General features: G+C 35.3%; 1 protein-coding gene across 1 annotated transcript; it reads left to right on the forward strand.

Moving 5' to 3' along the window:
- The first annotated feature begins 12,770 nt into the window (after positions 1-12,770).
- LOC145631422 (uncharacterized) lies at positions 12,771-19,940 on the forward strand. The gene is made up of 6 exons (XM_081683489.1): positions 12,771-13,703; positions 13,965-14,176; positions 18,430-18,706; positions 18,798-18,883; positions 19,016-19,107; positions 19,202-19,940. The coding sequence occupies exons 1-6, from the start codon at positions 13,212-13,214 to the stop codon at positions 19,465-19,467; spliced, it is 1,425 nt and encodes a 474-aa protein (XP_081539615.1). The 5' UTR covers positions 12,771-13,211; the 3' UTR covers positions 19,468-19,940.
- Positions 19,941-24,804: the final 4,864 nt, after the last annotated feature.

Raw genomic sequence — 24,804 nt, forward strand, 5'->3', positions numbered from 1 at the left:
ATTTGGCTAGGTAATGTTTTGATTTTTATTAAAAAAATCTTTGCAAATTGCAATAACAGTCACCCCCTTTCTGTCATTGAACGAGTAGAAACTAAGAAGGCCCAATCTTAGATTGGAGCCCATTGTACGGGTCCAGTTTATCTAGCCCATAACAGCCACAGAGGCCCACAAATGTTAATGAGTAATCTTATAAGATATTGTCTTAGGGCTTGTTCTCTTCGGCTTAATTTCAGTTCAATTCAGCTCCAATCAATTCAGTTCAGTTTAATTCCTAGTGTTCTTCTCTCGTAAAATATTCATTCAGCTCTATTCAGTTTAATTCATTTCAACTCCAATTAATTCAGTTCGATTCAGCCACAATCAGTTCAACTCAGTTTAGTAAATCAGTTTAGGCCTTTACACTAATATACTCTTATTATAAACTTACTTGTTTGTATTTAAAATTAATTTTATAAACGCGGTAGTAATTTTGAGAAACCAATAATAATTTTAATTACATCAAATAAATTAGTAATTTTAATATTGCTATTGTATGTTAGATCCACAAGTGTGTTGTTTAAAATGAATATAAATAAATCTACTTATTATAACCTCTATATCTTTTCTTTTTTATAAAGTGAAATTAGCTTATTCTTAGATTAATTTAACATTTGTTTGCTATAAAATGATTCCAAATTTCCAATGTGCATCAAAATGGAACCAATTTTGTGTGGTGAGGGCCAAAATATATAAGTATATAAATAGTGATGTTGCAGGAGGAATTATATAATTGAAAGAAGGCACGTGACAATTGAAAACCTTTGCCACCACACGATTCCCACAATTTAATATACTAATATAAATCATTTTTATTGATTTAGAACAAAAATACAAAACAATTGGTGGCTATACTTTGCTTGAATCAAATTGGGACAAAACAACCAAAAAATCTATTTTGTTGTCTTTTTCATTTTTGACCACATTATTCCTATTTTCAAACATTAGTATTTAGTTGCATGGTTTTTTCAAAATTTAGAAAAATATAAAATTGATATTTATATTAATACATTCTATAAAAAAAATAATAATAAAATAATTTTTTTTAAAAAATGATTATTTACTAGAATATATCTCTTAAGCCTCTTTTGATTGAGGAGCTTTGGTTAGAAAAGCTAAAAGAGAAAGAAAACGGTTTTAATATGTTCTCATATTTGGTTTGTTAAATAATACTTCATATCATAATTCAAAGGAAATAAAATGGAAGTGGCCTAAGAGGATGGCTTCTTTACAAATTTTTAGTTGTAAATTTTTTTTTTTATGATACAATAAAAAATTCACAAAAAAATATTAAATATCATTAAACAATGAAATATTGTGACTTATGGTCAAAATGTACTTACTAAATTGGAATAATGGATCCTAATTAAGTGATGTGGTTGACTTTTATATACAATAGTATTCAATTTAGGAAAATTGTAAACTAATAATCCCACCTTTAGGTGGTCTTCCACAAACAATCCCACCTTTCTAAAATCCAGAAACAATCCCACCTATTCCCCCTATCTTCCATTAACGATCCTTTTTACAGGTTACCCCTTAAACCGGTGAACCTATTCTATTTCCCTCCCTAAAGTCTTTCTTCTCCAACGGTTTTCCCCCAAAAAAAACATAAGTTTCGCCATTTTTATGAAACAAAGTAACAATTAAAAAAAAAAAAATTAACTTTCAGAAACTTATCTTCATCGAAAGGACTGCAATTGTTCATTGATTGAAGGAAATTAAGGTCCTTAGCACAGCAATTCAAGGTGGGCTAATTAGAGGTAAATTTTCGACAAACCCTAGCTTTCTTAAATTTGCGAATTAAAGCAATTAAACGAAGATAGCTTCGATTAACATAGTGAAGAGTAATTTAAGTAGTTATTGAGACTGTTTGCGTATTGTAATGGGTCTTGCATGTTTGAAAATATATCATGGTGGGAAGTTTAAATTTGACAGTAATGGTTACTGGGTTTATTTGGGAGGGAAGTTCAGAACTTTTGATGTTGATGTTGATGAGTTGTGTTGGTTTTATATGAAGGAATTAGTTGCTAAATGTGGTAATTATTCTGGAAATTTCAAACTTTATTACTTAAATCCTGCACTTGACTTAAGGGGTGGGTTAAAGTCTGCATTTACTGATGATGAATTCAGAGAATTGGGTAGGGTAATGGTGGAGAACAGAACAGTAGACTTGTATGTAGTTGTTGATGATGTTCAGCCTGAATTTGTTAAACAATCCCAGATTGGATCCAATACCACAACCCAGCCCACTTCAGCCATTGTTGCCACAGAACATGAGCCCAATAGGCCCAAAAAATTGATACCTAAGAGAGCTGGCATTTTGAGTCAGGCATCTAGTGCAGTTTCAGAGAAGCTGCATGTGTTGGAAAAGTCTAAAGGCAAAGGAGTAGAAGTGGTCCCCACTCTAACAACAAACAAACAACTTCAACCATTTCCTAGATCTAGTACCTCCATTTCATTACCAGAAAACCCTAGTCAAACAACAGCAATTCCAACTCAAACAGAAAACACATTAGAGCCTCATTCTGAATTCATTAGATGTGAAGTGCCAGGGGACTATGATTGGGAGGAAGACAGACCTAATAGCCCCATTGCCATAGATGAGTTACTGTATGGTTTAGGAAGTGATGAAGATGATGATGATAGAGATTATGTGTTAGAAGATGATTTGGAGGGTGAGTCTGATGCAGATGAGTATTTGTTTCAAAAAGAGGATGAGGTTAATCTCAGAAATGAGTATGAGGAAGAGGATTGGCTAGGTGATTATGAGATTTATCAAGCTAACTTTGATTTAGATGGGGAAGATGATGATGTTAGTGACATTGAAGAGTTGAAGGAGCCAGAGGATTTTGATGCTGATAGTAGTGATGATGAGCAAAGGGAGGCAAGGGAAAGAGTGAAAGGTTTCAATTGTAGTGTAGTAGAATTGGCACAATCACTACAAGTTCAAGCTGCTAAGGGTAATTTAGCTGCACAACAGGAGGGGAACAAAGGGGGTGAGAGTAGTATACAGGTTGGGGAGACTAGTAAACAAGCTGGGGAGGGTGGAAAACAGGCTGGTTACAACTCTGAATATGAAGAATCTGATGAAGAAATTCACACACCTAGGGGAAGTGATGAAGAGGAGACAATTGGGGAAAGAAAGAGCAGGAGAGGTCTGCTTGTAGGGCTTGAGACTGACTTTACTCAGTTTCAGTGGAAAGTTGGGCATAGATTTGCAACTAGGGAGGACTTCAAGCAAGCTGTTGCTAAGTTTGCAATTTTTCAAGGTAGAAATCTAACTATTGTGTCAGCAAATAAAAGTAGGCAACAAAGAATTGGTGTGAGGTGCAGTGAAGGGTGTCCTTTTAGGTTGTATGCCTCTTGGGACTCCTGGAGAGGTTCCTTTGTAGTTAAAACAGTAGTGTCAGACCATAGTTGCACCAGAACTATGGAGAAAAACAAGCAGCTGAAAAGGTCATGGTTGGCAGAACAACTACTTGATGTGTTTAAGGCTAGGCCTCATTGGCCAGCTAAAGAGATCATTGAAACAGTCAGGAGAGCTTACAGGGTTATCATTAGGAAAGAGTTTGCTTACAAGGTAAAGTGGCATGCTCACAAAAAGCTTCATGGCTCCATGAGAGAGCATTACGGGAAGGTTGGCAGGTATCTTGAAGCCTTGAAAAGGTCCAGTCCAAACACACAGTTGGACTTAGTCACATACATGGACAAGAATAAGCCACCACATATTTTTCAGAGGTTGTATGTCTGTTTTGAGGGATTGCAAAAAGGTTGGATGGAGGGTTGCAGAAAAATTATATGTGTTGATGCTTGCTTTTTGAAGACATTCCTAGGGGGACAGTTGATGTCTGCTGTAGGCAGAGATGGGAATGATCAGATGTACCCAATTGCTTGGGCAGTGGTGGAGGGTGAAAATAATACTTCCTGGGAGTGGTTTCTGAATAAACTCAGAAAAAGCCTTCAGCTTGGTGATGGTTCTGGAACTGCGATTGTGTCAGATGAGCATCAGGTATAAACTTCAACTGTTTTTGGTTTTTTTTTTTTTTTTTCCTGAATTCATTAATACATATATTTGGTTATGTTGGTTTTTTTTTGCTGAATTCATTAATACATATTGCTTTACTAGGCCATTCTAAGAGGGGTTAGTGTGACACTCCCTCAAGCTGAGCACAGACATTGTGCAAGACATATTTTTTCAAATTGGCACAAGAATTTCAGAGGTGATGAAATGAAATTGATGTTTTGGAGCTGTGCAAAGTCATATAGTGAAGCTGACTATAGAGATGCACTTAATAAGTTGGAGACAACTAATGCTGCAGCTGCTGCAGGCTTCAAAAGTTACAACCCAAATGTCTTCTGCAGGGCATTTTTGAAAACTGATGTGAAGGCAGATGCCATCACATCTAACATGGCTGAGACATTTAATGGGTATATCATTAATGCTAGGGCAAAACATTTGCTTTATATGTTAGAGGATATAAGGGCAGCTTTAATGAGGAGGTTGGTGATTAAGAGGCAGGAAATGGAAAAATGGAAGAGTGTTTTATGTCCAAGGATTCAGAAGAAGCTAGAATCAGAGAAAGAGGAAGCTGCTAATTGTGAGGTCATTCCTTCTTCACAGTGTGTTTCAAGTGAGCCATATCTTGGACACTATGTCTGTGGACCTAGAAAAAAGAACTTGCACATGCAGAAAATGGGACATGTGTGGGATCCCATGTTGCCATGCAGTGGCTGCAATTTTTTTCTGTCATAAGAAGGCAGAAGATTATGTTGATGAGTGTTATAAGAAGGAGATGTACTTGAAAGCATATGGGAATTCAATCCCTCCAATTGAAGGTGAAAGGCATTGGCCTCAATCAGAGTTGAGTATGGATCCACCCCCCATCAAAGTAGGACCAGGAAGGCCAAGGAAGAATAGAAGAAAGGATCCATTTGAGGACCCTAAAAAGCCAGGAAAGTTGACCAAACATGGCATGGAAATGACATGCTCTGTGTGTCAACAAAAGGGCCATAATAAGAAAAGGTGCCCCAACAGAGGAACTACTCTGCCACAAGCCCCACAAACCCCAGATGAGCCTCCAGCAAAGAGAGCAAGGGGTAGGCCAAGGAAAGAGGCTGCAGCTTCCCAACCTATGCACCCATGCTCTTCTACTCATCTAACAGCAACAGCTGAACCTTCAAGAATAGGAAGGGGAGGTAGAGTGATCAGCAGGGGAGGCAACTCAGCTGGAAGGGGAACTGGCAGAGCTAGGGGAAGGGATGCTCCAACTAGTAAGGGTGGGAGAACTGGTAGGGGAGGGGAAGCTTCAGGCAGTATGGGAAGAGGTGTTACCACAACAACAGGAGGTAACAGAGGTGGTAGAGGAACAAGGGGTGGTAGAGGATCAAGGGGTGGAAGAGGCAGAGGAAGAAATCAGGTCCCCCAAGGTTTTGGTGTTTATTTGACATCAGATGGCTCTACATTCACTAATGTATGACAGTAACTTATTGACTATTTTATTACAAAGCCTATTTATGTGGAAACAAAACTAACTCCTTTTTTTTTTTTCCAATGCAGCCACCAGGAAGTGCAGGACCTCAAGATGTTTCAGCATACACCACTACTTTCTCCTACAACTTCAGTCAGGGTTCCTCAAATTAGAACAACATGTAATAAGGATGTATTAGTTAGTTAAGATCAATGACATTCCTAAGTTTATGCAATTCAAACCTATGTTTATGTATCTTCATTTGAACAGAGTTTGTCTTGTATTTTGAAGAATTTCATGTTATGCTATATATGCTCTCTGTTTGTGCAATTTTTTCATAGTATATATGCTGTATTAAAGTGTTTAAAACAGTGGCTGCAACAACAATTAAATTGCAAGAATTTCAGCAACAACAATTTAACCAAGCAACATAAGTCATATATTCATTGAAATTGCCATGGTTACAAAAGTCAGTGAAGGTCAGCACCTACACTACAGTCAAGCCCTACTTCCTTCTTTAAGTCAAGCCTAGCCTACTGAATACCATCCTAGCATGCCAAATTAAGCAAAAAAACCAAACACTTTCACATCTGAAAACTACCCAAAATACAAATGTCCCAACCAACCCACAACCCACTTATACTACACCTTCACAGCAACCCCAAAAAGCTACCTTCACCCCATCATCAACACACCCTATTTCATCAACAGCACAAGGGTGAAAAATGCCCAAGAGAAGACCAGAGTAAGCATTAGCCTTTTGTCAGTGTTGTTTTCCTTGAGTTCAAACATTGTTTCAGTCGTTGCAATGCCCATTTCCTCCACCTCTTCAACCAGCTTCTCTTTCTTTGCCTTGAGCCTCTTCACTTTATCCTTCATCATGTCCATTTCATACTCAAGCTCACAAATTCTGGTCTCCTTCTCCATAACCAAATGCTGTAGATCACGAACATCATCCACCTCATCAGCCCACTTGAAAAAGCCACAAGTCCTCTGCTCCTACAAATCACCCAAATTAGGCTATTACAGCAATAACAAAGCAAATTAAAAAAAAAAAAAAACAACAATTTGGTGCGCAAATACTTACAGGCCAGTATGAGCACCCAAAAAACCGCTTCCCCTTTGTTGGACCATCGTAGCGCACTGTCCTCAGTGGTGCAATTTCATTGTGGTAGCAAACCACCTGAGAAGACGAGGTTTGCTTCGACCTCGACCTTGAAGAGGAGCCAATTGAATTATGACTTGCCATTGATAGCGAACTGGAAAAAAAAAAAAAAAGAAAGCTTTGAGTACAAGAGAAGAGATGAGATGAAGAAAGATGAAAAAATTAATTGATGGGGGGGGGGGCAATTTATAAAATTCTCAGAGAAGAACAGGGGAGAAGTCATTAATGGTGTATAAGCTTTTTAACGGTTGGAAATTAAATTAGAAGAAACCGGTTGTTCTAAGCAATCTAATTTTTTAACCGGTTTCAGCAGGTGAAGGATCGTTAATGGAAGATAGGGGGAATAGGTGGGATTGTTTCTGGATTTTAGAAAGGTGGGATTGTTTGTGGAAGACCACCTAAAGGTGGGATTATTTGTTTACAATTTTCCTTCAATTTATGGGTAAGGTTATACATATTATTAGTTTACTTTCATGGTAGAAGTAAGAAATAAGTAAGAAATATCATATTTTAATTTTTTTTTCCCTTTTTTTTTATTTGATCTGATATTTACGGATTAGACACTAAAAGTGATAGAAAAAAGTAAAAGATTCCCACCTCAAACTGTTTCTCGTTTTTTATAATTCAGATCAATTCCAAAATTTGATTTACCAAAGGCATAAGAGTTAATACCATAAGTCAAATTATTTGATACGAAAGTATTTAGATGTGTAACCTAGCTAGATTGCTAGACACTAGACAGCTACGAGTAGTATCAAATATCAAGTACTCTTGGTACGTTTGTAGTATCTAAGCAGTTTTGTTTCTTACACAAGAATATTCTAGGAGAATCTTGTGATTCAGAGTTCGAATTATGACAAGTTTCCAATTAATTCTGGCTACAATTACAATTTACAAATGCCAAACCCAACAAATGACAAACTTTCACATTCATTTTGTATGTGATGAGATGTTGAATAGTGTCAAGTGTATTCCATTCGTTGATATAGCCTTTTAATAACCTATTCCGATTTTGTAAGAGTCTACTCTTCCAATCTACAAAGCTAGTCCAATGATTAGTGTTAGGATTAAGGATATGATATCAATGCTAGAGGATGGGGAGGAATTGCTATGTTTAGGGATGGAGGTTTTGGTAGGAGCCTAGGAGGTGGTGATTAAAAACTCGATACACTTGCACCCGGGTGTATATGCATATTTTTTATTTTTTTAAATGACATCATCTACTCATTCTTCGGCAATTTTGGTACTTGGTAATTACAAATTTGTTACAAGAAAACCAAACTAACTTTAATACAATATATATGCAACTCGGTTAGATTAGATAATTTTTTATTTTAATTTTTTTAAAAGAGAAAGTTAACATAATAGTACATTGTAAAAAAATTATCAATTGAAATAGTAAAAATATCCTTGATTCGACTTATTAGCTCGTAGCTAAACATTTAAAGAGTAGTCTATATAAATATCGTTAAACAATTAAGAAACAGATGAATTATATAAAATATCATAACGCCCCAAAAGTTATAATCATAACATAACAAAACATGTTGGCATGACATCCTAGCACTTGCTATAGTGTGTTAAGGAACTCTTGCTATAGTGTGGTTTTGTGTTTCTTAAGAAGTGGAAGAAACCCATAATCTATCTATACTTTATTATTATTTAAAAAGACAAACTACAATCACCTATATGCCACATGTCATCATAATTCACCCATATGCCACATATTACATCCATTAATATTTCTTCTTTATACTCTCTTTTAAAGTAAAAGATAAAATAAAATAATATTGAATGTTAAAGTCTTTATGCATTACTAACTTACAAATTTGAGTAAGAAAATTGAGTGTTCTATTTTCACTATAAAAAAAAGTTGTAATCCTCTCTATACCCCTTTTAATGTAAAAGTTAAAATAACAAATTATTTAATGTTAAAATCTTTATGTATTCCTAACTTGCAAATTTTAAGTAAGAAAATTAAGTAAATTATTACAAAAAAAATCACCGACACATACAACACAAATAAGCAACACATTTCAAGAAAAATAAAATGAGCTACAATCCGTTCATTGAACGGGCCAAAAGACTAGTTAATTTAATAATATTATCACTTATTAACAATATCATGTTTCATGTCCATGACTTTGTTTTTTGTGGATGCCAGCCATTTCATGGTTTGTAAACGTGCCAATGGACCCTCTTATCTAAACCACATTTTCAATGGTAACATCTCTTTCTTTGAAAAATATTGTTTATATAACAGTATTAATTAATTATACACAATGTTCATATACTTGTATTTCTTAAAATAATGTAAATTTAATTCCATAAAAAGAAACGTAGCAATTTTGATTTACACAACTGCACGTGTTACTATTGTATTCTTGTTAAAAAAATAAAAAATTAAAAAAAAAAATTGTGGGGATAAATTTATTTTATTTTTCTCTTTAACAAGTAAATGAGTCAAAGCCAACTGGAGAAAAGAGAGGGAGAGATATTTAATATAAGTAGTTGGCGTTTGACAAGCATCTCGTTTGGAGTAAGTATATTTAATTTTCAAAATGGTGGAGTCACAATGTCACATAACCTCACATCACATTACCAATTACATACTGAAGTTGCTCAGATTTTTACATTTCTTTCAATTCAGACAGACGATATAGTGTAGGTAGGGTTCTAGAGCAGATTGGGTCACAATTGTAGAATGTCGATTGATTGCTTGTTTGGTTGACAGTGAAATTTATTTAAGGGCGTGTTTGATAGTAATTTTTGAGTAGCTTTAGGCCTTTAGCTTTTAATGGTTTGACCAAATTAAAACCCTATATTGTGCTAAATTACACATACATTTGAATGTTTTTAATGTAGTAGTTGTATAGTGTTAGTGGTGAAGGTATCTAGCTTTTGAAAATTAAAGAGGTAGTTGTTCGTTTATTTTCCACTATATATGGAGGTAACAACTAGTCTCAACCATTACTTTACCAAATCGCACACTTAAGTATCTTTTTTTTTAATTTTTTTTTTTGAAACACGCACACTTAATTATCTATTTTCGTAGTTAGTAGCTTGTTCACAATTAACCATTACTCTCATAACTAACACTTAGTAGTTAGTACCACAAGTAATAATAGTCACCTCTACAATTATGTTTTGCCGAAAAGAGTGTGAAGTTCTTTGAGTGACAACAAAGTTTCATAGCTCATACAATAAAAGCAATTTCGTACCTTGATTGCTTTAAGTTTTTGTTTGGGGGCGACATGTATTGGAAAATAAATTCTTATACTTTCACAAAAACTAATAAAGTTCTTTGTATAAATCATATGAAACGTACGGAGTATCAGTGCGTCTTGTGTATGGCTAGCCACATCATGTGGCCAATTATTAAAAAACAAAGTAATCCCTGTAACACTGACCCGGTAGCCCCTTATAATACTGACCAAGTAACCCCTATTATACTACCGAAGTAAACCTTGTATAACTGAACGAGTAACCCCTATAACACTGATAAAGTAACCCTCATAATGGATGGCCACATCGTGTGGCCAACCACATATAAGACTTTGTGACGGAGTACTGTTTTAACTTGTTTAGTGTACAACGGAGAATTGTATTAATTAAATTCCATGTGGATTATGAATTATCAAGGAAGCTAAGGCTGGGAATACTATTTTATAGAAAATTACATATTTTTTTGGAATTTTTGATTTGCAAGGAAATTGTAGTTCTTCCATTTTTTTTACTTTCATTTTAACCAAATAACAAGTGAACTAGGCATTTTCTTATTTTAAGGAGTCTTGGTATATATATATATTCACGACTTTAACCAAATAACAAGTGAACTAGGCATTTTCTTATATTTTGCTCATTTTACTTTCATTTAGATCATTTTAATTTTATTTTGGTCATTTTTACTTTTATTTTACTCACTTTAGTTTATGTTTGATCAATTTAATTTACTTTTATTATTTTGTTGATTTGTTAGGAGGACAAAACAAGAATGTTAATCATGACATTCTGATATACTTGACTAATGTTAATACTTGACTAATGTTAATTGAATACAATAATTTTACGTGGAATGATAAAGTAAGGTCCGGTTTACTTCATCTTAAAAAAAATAATACACAGAAAATAATTTTACTTTAGCAAAAATAATTTCAATTTATTAAAAATAACTTACTTCAAAAAAGAAATAGGAATAGGAATGTTTCTCAATGATTGTACATCAATGTTACATAATGTTCCTCCCTTTCCCTTTTGGCAATAATGTCAACAATCAACCCTATGTGTCGAACAAGTGTCAATATTAGTGCTAAGACTTTTTTTTTATAAGAGGATCATTAAATCAAATAAAGAATATACTTCATTTAGATCCATTACTACATTAATGAAGATGTGAAAGAAGATGAGATGAAAAGGGGTGTATGTGGAATGGAAGATATGAGATGCTTTGATTTTGCGAAGCATAAAATGTTATTTCTAGCTAGCAAATAGGAATTAAATAAAAAATAAAATCTCTAATTGAGAAAACTCAAAGTTATAACTTATACTCGTTTCATCTTAATCCAATACACGACTTATTAACTATTGTAAAGTAATCCAATAAAACAAGAGGATTGCAATAGTATTAGTGTATTACCATGAAAATTAAAGAGTGATCTAATTTTGTAAACGTCATAAAATCAACATCATCACTTCATAAGAAAAAAACACTTGTAAACAAAGATTATTTTCATCCATAAGTGAGATGAAAATTCACATTATAACACATAGTTTTGTCATTCTTTTGAAGAACTTTAAGCCTAATATGAACAAAATCATCTTTTTAAAACTTTATATTAGGAAGGTCATTTTTTAATTTAGAATACTATACATTTAAAACTCCATATAGTAGTAAATAAAGTCATTTCTTTAGAACCTTATTTTAAGAGGAAAATTATATAGTATAATTGGTTTGAAATGGGGAAGAAAAGATGTCACATACTCGTAATTAATCAAATCATATTATTCACGTACTTGAAAGATAATTTAATACCAGTAGGCAGTAGATGTTAATGAATCATACTTAATGCACTTATATTAAAGAAAATTCTTGCAAAGAAAATGACTTTTTTGGACTTAGTCATCTCTATATAGCTTTCTAATTTATGTATTTGGATTTCAATAGATAAGTACTCCCTCCGTCCCTTTATTAGAAGTTTATTCCTAACATTTTATTACTCACATAATAAAGAGTAATAGACTTTTAATTTAGGGACGGAGGGAATAAATTCCTACATTTTATAAGAAGTGTAACACTTCCCCCATTTCACCAAACTTTTGTCAACCAAATAACTCACTTAACTTGTAATTCCTAGAAAGCCTCATTTCTCATGTTTTTCTACTTCAACCAAACAAGTCTTAAGTAATGATTAATCTAGATTGGTTGAAATTTAAAAAGACAACTTTCCACTTCTTAGAGCAACTTCGACGATGTTTTGGTTCTTCTAAAACCGAATAAAAAAGGGTTTACTAGAGGTGATCAATTATGACCTGACCTGCAAGCCCGACTCGATTTGCCAGTTTGGGCAAGCCAAAAAAACACAATTTTAGTCATCAAAGTTCGAATCGGCCCAAAAAGTTCATTTAGGCCCGACAAATCCAACACTTTTTAACGGATTGTACATGAATTTTCTAGCAAGGCCCAACTCGACCCGAATTTTGATCACCACTGGGATTTACTCAAATCACAAAAAATAAAAAATAAATAAATAAAAATAAATAAATTTTTAACCAAACCATATCAATTTTACTTCTTTAGAGTTGATAGTGAGATGGTACCAATATCCAAACCCTTATCCACTCTTGGCCATATTTGCACACTCACTCACTAGTCATTAACTACACCTAATTAGCAATTACCCCCCTAATCAAAAATCAACCAATAACTAAGAAGCTTCCTCAACTTAACTTAATATCTCAAGTGGACCCCACAATACCACACAAATTTTCACCACATAAACACACAACATTACACGTGTCATAATCTAAACCCATGATCAAAATCTAGGTAAAAAAAGAGTTCCATAGTAGAAAACTCTAGACTCAACCACACCATAACCTTTCTAAGTGAGTCTGATAATTCCACTCTTTCTCTCTCCTCTTTTGTCCGCGGCGTTTCGTCTCTAACAACAATCACTCCCACACAAAATTCCACCATTTTCTCTCTCCTCTGCAACGACTCCATAAATTATAAAAATTAAATTAAAATTTTAATAAAAATTTAATCTTTTGGCCTTTTGGGGTTTTCTTTTATTTTTGTATTATAATTTTGGTTTTATTAATAATTCTAAAATAAGTGTGAAGAAAAAAAAAAAAAGGGGGAGAAATTTAATCTCATCGAAACCCTAGAAAACCCGAAGAAGAAGAGCTAAAACCCTAGTTTTTATTTGGGGTTAGAGAGAGAAAGAGGAAATCCGAAATCTGAGATTTTGGGTTGTGAAAGTTTCGATTTTTCTGGGAAATTTGTGTTTTTTTTTGTTGATTAAATTAATCAATTAAAAATGTCGACGGCGTCGTACGGTCGTAGTCGTAGTGGTGATAGGTTTTACAATCCTCCGGCGGTGCGACGGCAACTTCAGCTTCAACAGCAACAACAGCAGCAGCAACAGCAACAGATTGTTGTGCAACAACAGCAGCAGCAGAAGCAGAAACAGCAGGAAAGAGATGAGATTAGGAAAGAGAAACATCATAATCAGAATCAGAATCATAACCACCATAATCAGGCGCAGTTGTCGGCGCAACAGCAGCAGCAGAGGCGGCAGAAATCGGGGGTTGTTGCGGTGGAAGTGGGTAATCAGCCGCAGTTGGAGAAGAGAGTGAAGAGTTCGTCTTCGTCGTCGGAGAATCGAGTGGAATCTGATGATTGTGCTTCCACTGCGACTACGACGACGACGACACCGGGTGCTTCGGTGTCGTCGTTGTCGCATTCGACGAATTTGGATCGGTTTTTGGAGCACACTACTCCGTCTGTCCCTGCTCAACACTTCTCTAAGGTATGAGATTGATTTGAATTGGTTTTTGTTAGTTGATTCAAGTGAAATTAGATCTGATTTTGTTAGGTGTTGATACAATGTGGGGTGATTTGTGAAGTTTTAATTGATCGGAGTGTGAAATTTGATTGTTAAGGGTTTTGGGTATTGTGTTAGTTGATTAATTGGGTTTATATTGGGTTAATTTCTGTGTTTGTTATTGGATAGTTTTGGTAGATTGAAGTGTTGGTTGATTGAGTAATGAAAATTTGTTCTTTATGTTAGACGAGCATGAAGGGATGGAGAACTCAGGATGATGAGTTTCGATTGTACTTCGTGCTTGGCGATCTCTGGGAGTCGTTTAAGGAGTGGAGTGCGTATGGGGCAGGAGTGCCGCTTTTGTTAAATGGTAGTGACTCTGTTGTGCAGTATTATGTTCCATATTTATCGGGCATTCAGTTGTACATAGACCCATCAAAGCCCTCCCCAAGAACCAGGTCTGCTATTTATTTGATTTGTTTGCTTCTTATGTCAATGTCTTTCGTTTGATATTGTGAACGTTCCGTATCAAATTGTTTTTTATTTGATTATGCATAAGTTTGTTGAGGCTTGTGTGTTTAATATTGTGAATGTTCTGTATCAAATTGTTTTTTATTTGATTATGCATAAGTTTGTTGAGGCTTGTGTGTTTAGGAACTAAAATTGCTCACTTATCAAGTATGCTTTTTCTAGCCTTCCACAAAAGACAATAAGTAGTAAAACTTGTTCATTAGATTAGAGAATACAGAGCCTTTTGATGCGTTAAGATATGGTTATGAGCTCAAGACACTCATAATTGATAGTACTATTCTTTTGGTCAATAGAAGTACATATTATGAGGAGACATGAAAGGCTACATTATACTGATTATAGTGCTAACATGATCTGGAAGGAATATCAACAATTGTGAAGCATGTATATGGGAAAGGAGATAAAGAAAATGTAGTGGATTTTTATGAAATAGTAGCAAAGCACTATCTTGAACATTGATTTAAAGAAATAAAAAAAAAAAAAAAGATGCATAGTATTGAGTAGCTCATTTTAACATGTATTTGCAATCATCTCTTATTACAATTTTTATGCTTATCCAGCAATTGCTTTATGATCTGAAGATGAAATCTTGAAGGTAAAGGTTATGCCTGATCTATTAATTAATGTAGTGTTGCACTGTGTAAAATTTAAGCCTTGAATACCATACTCTTTTGTGAGGGATTTCCATTTCCAAGGACCTGGGGACTAGATTGTATTTTCAAAGAAGTTAGGATCATCAGTGAATAAAAAAGCAGTTGTTGGGGAAGTTATTCTAGACATGAAATTTACGTTGTATTCACCAACCACGAGTTATCTCAATCTTTAATACTCACCCTCTTTCTCTTTGCAGTTTGTATGGGTTTTTTTTTTTGTTCTTGCTAGTTTATCAGTGTGCTGAAAAAAATTTAGGTTCCAATTTGAATGAGCTTGAGCTATGTATTTTTTGCCAACTGCTGATGGTTCTTCAAAACTTCAATTAGTTGATTGAAAATTTTAACATTTTATCTTTGAAGCAAACATTTTCACTGGTGTATTTGTTAGTGATGAGTCTTTTACCTTTACTTAGGTTTTTACATTGGTTGAGAGCATAGTGGATACGGAAGTTTCTTTGGTAATAAATGTAGATGAGGTAAAATAGGGTGCTTTAAATTTGAATGCACAAGGTCATTTTAGTAATTGTATGTTTGAGGATAAGGGATCTATTTCATTCGGATGTAACTTGAATGTCAGCATTCATAATTTTAGAAGTCATTGCATGTGTGGAAGATGATTGTAGAAGTTACTATAGTGTGGTGTAGCACTTCATTCTTTTTGGAGAACACTCTTCCCATGATAAACTTGTAGGTGTTCCCATTGTGAGGTGGATCACCTCATTCTTTTTGGAGAACATCCATTCTTTGTCCAAGTATCTCTGTTTTGGTCTTAAGAGAGCCAGGAAAGGATTAAGCATCTCTCTCCTAATAGTTTAGCAATGTGTGAGTTGTGTGTAAGCTTGCCAGATCAGAAAAGATTAAAAGAAGATGATGGGACAATGCTCTCCGAGCATTTTAATTATTACAGTTCTTTTGAACAGGATAACATTTTATTCTTCTGTAAAATCTTCAAAGGAAAATTAGTGGGAGAGGTCAGAGTTGTTTTGGTTTAGTAGGAGTTGGGAGAGGGTGAAGAACAGTCATTTTAAGTTTAGAGGTGTGGTTGGCATTAATCTTAGTTGGAAGGTTGGAGAAGTAGTGGCTCTGAAGGCTAAAGTTGTGATTGCTGCTGTGCAAGAAGGATAAGTTTGGCTATTAGGGGGAGAGTGTTGGTTCTCTAGGAGTCAATGTTGGTTGTTGGTAATGATGTGGTTGGTGCTCTTGGCTGACTTGGCATATGATGCTCAGAGTTGTTTTTCATGTAGAATCAAAAACTTGAAATGAATGTAAGTTTTTTTAAATTGGTGTTGGTTGTACATAGGGAAACATTACTTTGAGTTTGTTCCTTCCGTCAAACTAGGGGAAGAAGAAAGGTGAGCCAAACTCTGGAAATGAGGAGAACTACCCCTTTTCCCTTTCTTTAGCATCTTGAGCCAAACAACTCTTAGGATTAGACGGCATAGAAGTACAAGTAGTTGGGTTTTGAGGACATTTATGAAGCTGTGGTTTAATGCAAGGGCCTTTCTATGAGTTTCTCAAAATTAAATGTTCTTATATTAAAAGTGATGCATGTACTTTGGAAATAATGATACAGCTAAAAGTAACTCTTTGATTAAGAAGCATTCTGTTATTAATTAGATGCTATCTAAGGCAAATGGAGCAATCCTAAAGGACAAAGGAAGGATATGGTTACGTATGAATGAAGTTGATGTTTAATCTATATCAATGTTCCTTGTTAGTGGGTGAACATTTTATGCAGATATTGGGGCCATATTTTAAATAGAAAGGAGATGGTATGTGATGCTGATGTTATATGAAAAAGAAGTGATTATAAATTTTATGTTCACCACATCCAAGTTATAGGTTCCTCTTGTAGTAATTTTGAAAGAAGATCCTTAACTTTTTAGCTAAAGTGGTGTCTTAACATGTTTATGCTACAGCTAAACTCCATCTGTGTTTGATGTTAACATATGTCTATCACTCTATCAGTGGAAGTGTATGGTACTTAATGACTTACTGTATCACTATGAGAATATGAGGGGCTTTCATATGTTAATTGCCAGGGTTGTAACTTCCACAGTTAGAGCTGCTAAAGCATTAGTAGACATCATTTGAACAATCAATTAACTCGTACTGATGCAAAAGAGTTGGAGGCACAATATGGTTTTTGATTGGTGTTACTCTGTGAGATAGACACCTGAGCAGCCAAGCCTAATTGCTTATCTTAGAATAATGTAAAGCTGTGGATAGGAATTTTTTTACTCTTGCAAATTAAATGTTCTCCTATGTTAATGAATCTGTTTACCACCCCTCCCCCCTTCTTCCCCAAAAATTCAAGAAAATTTCAGCACTTCTACAAACTGCTAAACTCCTTGTTCTTTGATTTTTTTTTTTTTTTTTTTTTTTTTTACCTAAAAGGCTGAAAGTGTGTCTTTATTCTTTAGCTTTAAACTGCTTTTGGTTGCAGATATAGTTTGATGCTTATTTTGAGTCACTATATATGTTTAGATGCATACTTGCATAGTATGGTTGTTTTGGTGGCTTTCCCATCATTTATTCCACAACAAATTGAATGATACCTTTTCTGAATTACTTTTTTTTTTTTTTGAGGATATTATTTTTAGACAAAGTCTAAGCTAGCTTGGAATGTTTATTGTGGACTATATTGGTTATTTGGTGCTTAATGCATGGAAATGTTTTAAGATTTTTTTAAGGAAAAGCTGAGAGGAGCCTTGAAATTTTATACTCCTTATGATCTTTAATTGTTCTACCCACTTTTCATATTTGTCCATTCGTATATATTCCATCCATTTTTCTTTATTCTATTTTAGGTATACAATAATTGCACCTTTCCACGCTCTTCATTCACTTTTTTTTATACACACATCTTCTTTACTTAATCCTACACCCATACCCACTCACCCTTTTCAATTTTTTTTTTTAAACCGTGGATCAAATATAACATAAAGAAACTGAGATATTACTTTTATATTGCCATTTTTAATAATCATAGCTCACTTAGGCACACTGTAAGCAGAGCTAGCACAGAGGGAGTTTGTAAAAGTTGAATTATTCTAGATCCAACTCATGTGTTTCTTTCAGATTAAGGCATCATTTTGTGCTTCATAAGGTCAAGATTGACAGTCTGTTTTTGCACCAATTTGATCATTATGTGTATCAAATGATCAAGCCTCAGCTATGCTTACACCTTCAATATTCTTGGGATGTAAGCTTTTCAATAACAGCTTTTCCAGTCTCCAATAATCAATAATTGGAAAAGCTATGAACTTATTATTGGAGGAGACTAGAAAAGTTGTTATTGATTGAGCTTGGGCTCAAATTTGTGCAACCTTTCTGTGTTTAAAGAATTGAAGAGCTATTCATTAATGTATTAAGTTGTAATATAACTTACAAAACAGTCAGTTACAGACCAAGCCATTTGGTTAAATACATATTTAGTTTATGCTTGTTTTGAGTGTCTTAATGTTTCCCTTGTGCACTATTTTTTGCTTACTCAAATGTTTGATAATCTTATGAGTTTGTTGCAGAATGCCTGGGGAGGAGAGTGATGAGTCATCTAGAGAAACTTGTAGTGATGGCAGCAGTGATTGTGAAACAGAAAGAGGGCCTTGCAATTTTGCTGCATGGAATCAGCAGGATCTTGCAGAGTCTACTCTACAGGATATGAAGGCACTTTCACTGAGATATAAGCCCTTCAACGGTTCATCTAGCGATGAGGGAGAATTTTCTAATTCTCCCGGTGTTCTTACCTTCGAATATTTTGAGCATGATCCTCCCTATAGTAGGGAACCATTGGCTGATAAGGTTGGTTCTTCTGCTAATATGTTATACTATTCTTTCTCTATACTTTTAATTACTTGTTCACTTTATTTAATTTGGACTTAAATTTCTACAGATATCGCTCCTCGCGTCACGTTTCCCGGAATTAAAAACATACAGGAGCTGCGATTTGTCGCCTTCAAGTTGGATTTCTGTTGCTTGGTATGATTTTGCCAGTTTTTTCAATTTGCATGTTTTGAAATTGTAGTATGTTACTTTTTTAGCTTGCGGCTTACCTGATCTTTTTATCTTTTTACATTTTTTTTTTTTTTTTTTTTTTTTTTTTTGGAAAAGGTATCCAATATACAGAATTCCAACTGGTCCAACCCTCCAGAACTTGGATTCCTGCTTTTTGACGTTTCACTCCCTCTCAACACCTCTTCGTGGTATGTCTCAATAATTCTTGAAACTGGCTATAGTATATTATTCTCTTCTAGTCTTCTGTTGTGCCTGATGTGATGGCATTCCAAATTTTTACAGGTGGACAGAGTGAGTGGCAAAGTCATAACAGTTCTTGTCCAAGGGAGATTCCAAATGGGGGCTTTAGTATAGGTCTTAAGATACCATTGCCTATATTTGGTATGGCTTCTTATAAGTTTAAACTCTCCGTTTGGGATCAAAATGGTGCTGATGATTCTCAGAAGGCCAGTTCCCTGTTGCAAGCTGCTGATGAGTGGCTCCGGCTTCTAAATGTCAATCATCCTGATTACAGGTTTTTTGTCTCCCACAACTTCAACTGGAGATAAGTGCATGGAGCTATTATATGAACCGGTGAAAGAGTAGAGTTAATAGCTGACTCCTCTGCTCAGCTGACTATATGTATTTTAAGTTGTCGGCTGAGTATGCAGAATCCCCTCTCGCCTTTGTGTTCCTCTATCTGCAACTTTGGTTTTGCATTACTTGTATTTTCAGAGGAAGTTTTAGAAACATCAGCTTTGGTAACTTACAAGCTCTACTGGCGGAAGATGAAGTTATTCCCGTGTAATTTGCTAAATAACTCGCTGTACCAAAACTTTCTGATGTGATACAGTTGTTTGAGGATGGGATTCCTGAGAATTCCTAGGCAGGTTGAAAGTCTGTGGACTTTTGTTTGCCCTTGTATGACTATTGACTAGGTTCTGTTTCGGAAAAATGAGTAGATAACATATGAGCAAGTTATTATTTGTACAAATACATGCTTTGCTTGGAATGAATAGGTTTCTTGTCGTTGTTTGTGCAAGCTTTCTTGTGTTTAAGCACTAATAAAATATCGTTTCAGTTTTCAAAGGTAACTCTTAAGTCTCTAACTGTATAGTCTATGAACCATTATGATTGCAGGTTACCAAAATAGACGTCTGATTTTCTAATATTGGAAAAAAGGAAAAAAAAAACATAGATATGCTATTGGGAGACCTTAAAAAATGAAATTGTGTCGACGAAACGGGGCAAAATGTTTAGGGGTTAGGGTCTGATTGACCAGAATGGGAAGGAAGTCTCCTACATTTGGCTAATAGTGCATTGTTTTGTAGAGGTGATAATTTTTTTTTCGATCTCCCAATGATAGTAGGAATTCCCAAGTACTTCTTATGCTTCTCCTGCTTCGACATACAAACGCCTTTACTAAAAGAAAACTCCGATTTCTCATAATTAATTTTCTAACCGGAAAACCACTTCGTATAAGTTGAGAATTTCAACTATTTTGGAACATTCCTGTCGGTTATGACAGTCTACTATTTGCAAGATGTAGAGGTGATAATTGGGTCGTCATAAATCGGTCATTATTGATTGATGACAGATGAGTCATTTGGTTTTGTTTGTGGTTGAGTCAATTAGCTTACTATGAAAAAGTAATCTATAGTAAGTACTATAATTGTTGGTAAAATTTTGGTTCAAGACTTTTCAAATCTACATTGGGTATGCTAAGTGTTAGTTATACTGCAGTCTGAATAATGGCATGATAATGAACTTGGTCTATCTACCAACATAGGTGACATTTGATCTTACACTAGTTGGTAGTTAAAGCCAAGCTCACCAGTGTTAATCAATGGTATTACTGAAAGAAATTATACGGAATTTTGTGCAGTGTCTTATGCTAGTGGTAATGCTATCCATCAATCTCTCCTATTTTTCTTAAATTTTCATGATCATCTCATGTAGAGCTGTGAATTCGGGTAAAAGGGTCGAGTTTGGGTCGGATCAACTCGGGTCGGGTCAATTTAGATTAATTCCATAACCTATGCGGGTCAGGTTTGGGTTGGGTCATGCTTGAGTCGGGTCACGTCGGGTCATTCTTCTTATCGGGTTTAAGTCGGGTTAATAACATGTTGGGTTACATTCGGGTCGGGTGAGCAATAGGTCGGGTTTAATTGAGGTTTTCACGGGTTAGGGTAATTCTCGGGTTCGAGTCGAGTTCGGTTCAAGTCAATAATTTGCGGGTTAGAATCAAGTCGGGTCATTCTCGAGTTTGAGTCGGGTTCGGTTCAAGTCAATAATTTGCTGATAAAAATCAGGTCGGGTCATTCTCGGGTTCAAGTCGAGTTCAGTTCAAGTCAACAATTTGCGGGCTATAATCAGGTTGGGTCATTTCCAAGTCGGATCATTCTCGGATTCAAGTCGGATTATGTTCAAGTCAATAATTTGCATGTTACAATCAAGTTGAGTCATTTCTAAGTCAGGTCGTATTCGGGTTCAACTAAATATAAATAGATAATTATCATTTTATCAAGCTAATTATTTCCTTTAACTATAATATACTAGGGAACTATAGTCTATAATTTAGGAAGATGAAGGAAGATGCTCCTTTCTTTTGCTGGCCTGGACCAACTTGGTCTATCTAGTTTAAATGCTTTGATCAACAATAATAAGTTGGTCTAAATTGCATTTAAGGTGATTTGAAATCGGGTCAGCACCAATTTGGGTTGAATTTAGGTCGGGTCAATAACAAGTCGTGTTAATTTCGAGTCAGGTTACTAACAGATCGGGTTGAATTTTTGGGTCGGGTAAGTAATAGGTTTGGTAAAATTTCGGTCGGGTAATAACAAGTAAGGTTGAATTTGGGTCAAGTCAATAACATGTCGGGTTGATTTCAGGTCGGGTTTGTAACAGCTTGGGTAAAATTCGGGTCGGGTTTGAAACGGGTCGGGCTGAATTCAGGTCAGGTTAGTAACAAGCCGGGTTAAATTAGGGTTTTAACGGGTTGAAACGAGTTAGGGTCAATTTCGGTTCAAGCCGGGTTCGGTGCAAGTTAATCCAATTGGTCGTTGTAAACCGGTAAATCGATGCAAGTCGTAAATCGGTAAATTGGCCGTTTAACAGCAAATTAGATGGTTCCACACACCCAATTGGACTCCCGTAGGATATTAAGGACTGTGCTAAACATTTTGGCAATTTTTATTTCCTGGAAAAAAAATTCAAAAAATTCCAAAATTGAAGGCTAATTATCCACGCTTTTTGTGAAATTTTGGAGGTTTCGGGGCCCGGTGTCGAAAAGCCTTGAGTTTTTAGGGAATACATCTCGGGGTCATATAATGACGTTTGTAACCATATATGATCATTATATGTTGTCATAAATGTTCGTGGTAAGCTTGATTTAATGAAATCGATACAAGTTATAAACCGATAAATAGGCCGTTTAAAGGCAAATTGGATGGTTGCACCCACCCAATTGGACGGTCGGAATGTATTAGGGACCATGGTAAACATTTCGGCAATTTCTATTTCCGGACGAAAAAAAAGTCAAAAAATTCCAAAATTAAAGGCTAATATCCACGATTTTTGAAAATTTTTGGAGGTTTCGGGGACCAGTGTAGAAAAGTCTTGATATTTTAGGGGATACATCTCAGGATCATATAATGCCGTTTGGAGCCAATTATTATCATTATATGTTGTCATAAATGTTCGTTGTAGGCTTGATTTAATGAAATAAATGCAAGTTGTAAACCGATAAGGTTTTGGCCATTTAAAGGGAAATTGGATGGTTCCACCAACCCAATTGGACTTCAAGAGGATATTAGGGACTATGGTAAAAATTTCGGCAATTTTAATTTTCGGACGAAAAAAAGTCGAAAAATTCCAAAATTGAAGACTAATATCCACGTTTTTTGAAAAATTTTGGAGATTTTGGGGCCCGGTGTCGAAAAGTCTTGAAATTTTAGGGGATACATCTCGGGGTCATATAATGCCGTTAGGAACCATATATGATCATTATTTGTTGTCATAAATGTCGTGGTAGACTTGAGTTAATATAATCGATGCAAGTTGTAAACCGCTAAATTGGTCGTTTAAAGACAAATTGGATGTTTCCACCCACCTAATGCGACTCCCGGACAGTATTAGGGATCATGGTAAACATTTCGGCAATTTTTATTTCCGGGCGAAAAAAAGTCAAAAATTACAAAATTAAAGGCTAATATCCACGTTTTTTGAAAAATTTTAGTAGATTCGGGGTCCGGATTCGAAAAGTCTTGAAATTCTTGGGGATACATCTCGGGGTCATATAATGCCGTTTGGAGTCATTTATGATCATTATATGTTGTCATAAATGTTCGTTGTAGGCTTGATTTAATAAAAATCGGTGCAAGTTGTAAACAGGTAAATTAACCGTTTAAAGGCAAATTGGATAGTTCAACCCACCCAATTTGACTCCCAGGAGGTATTAGGGACCATGGTAAAAATTTCGTCTATTTTTATTTCGGAGCGGAAAAAAGTCAAAAAATTCCAAAATATCCACTTTTTTGTGAAATTTTGGAGGTTTGGGGCCCAGTGTCAAAAAGCCTTGAGATTTTGGGGAATACATCTCGGGGTCATATAATGATGTTTGAAACCATATATGATCATTATATGTTGTCATAAATGTTCGTTGTAGGCTTGATTTAATGAAATCGGTGCAAGTTATAAACTGGTAAATAAGTCGTTGAAAGGAAAATTGGATGGTTGCACCCACCCAATTGGACTCCTGGAATGTAATAGGGACCATGGTAAACATTTCGCCAATTTTTATTTTCGGAAGAAAAAAAAAAGTCAAAAAATTCCAAAATTGAAGGCTAATATCCACGCTTTTTGAAAAAAATTGGAGGTTTCAAGGACTAGGGTAGAAAAGTTTTGATATTTTAGGGGATACATCTCGGGGTCATATAATGCCGTTTGGAACCATATATGATCATTATATTTTGTCATAAATGTTTGTGGTAAGCTTGACTTAATGAAATCAGTGCAAGGTTTAAACCGGTAAATTGGCCGTTTAAAGGGAAATTGGATGGTTCCACCAACCCAATTGGATTCCTGGAGGATATTAGGGGCCATGGTAAACATTCTGGCAATTTTTATTTCCGGGCCAAAAAAAGTCAAAAATTTCCAAAATTGAAGAAATTTCCAAACTGGAGGATATCCACGTTTTTTTGAGAAATTTTTGAGATTTCGGGGCCCAGTGATATGTCTATTTTATATAGTATTTTACTCCCGTCCCTTGGTCATAATTGTAGGGAATTATAGGTACTACGCAGCGGAAATAAACATGAATCATATTCATACAGTACCTAATCCCAAGATCTAATGCATAACACATAAAGAACATATAATCGTACCTTTGAAGCGTGATTCCACGTGCGATCGAGCAAGAACAATGGGAGATAAAGAATCTCAAGCGTGATTCCTCTACTTGGTCCACGGGCACAGATTAAGACCTCCACTAATGCTAGTTAGTTGCAATTGAACCCTTCAATTGACCTTCTATGGAGAAGTGCGAGCAACGAACCACCATGAACCACCACGAACCACCACACGCGCCACCAAGGTGGCCGGCCGTACGGACGAGGGGAGGAGAGAGAAAGCCGTGAGTTAGAGAGAGGAATTAGGGTCTTTGGGATTGGTTGCCTTGATGTCAAAATACACTGTGTGTGAATTATGACTGCTTTTTTTGCAACCCTAGGCATGGATCTTATTTATAGATCTCATCTCTAAATAAGAGCCCATGCCAAAAGCCCAAAACTTATTTCCAATCTAACTATGCTAGCCCAATCCATTTCATGATTAGTTAATTGCTCATGAGGCCCATTAATGGGCCTCTAACTTGCTTAACCCAATACCCTTGTGTGTGACCTCATAGG

Source organism: Chenopodium album, chromosome 5, assembly GCF_948465745.1.
Source record: "Chenopodium album chromosome 5, dcCheAlbu1.1, whole genome shotgun sequence".
Taxonomy (NCBI): domain Eukaryota; kingdom Viridiplantae; phylum Streptophyta; class Magnoliopsida; order Caryophyllales; family Amaranthaceae; genus Chenopodium; species Chenopodium album.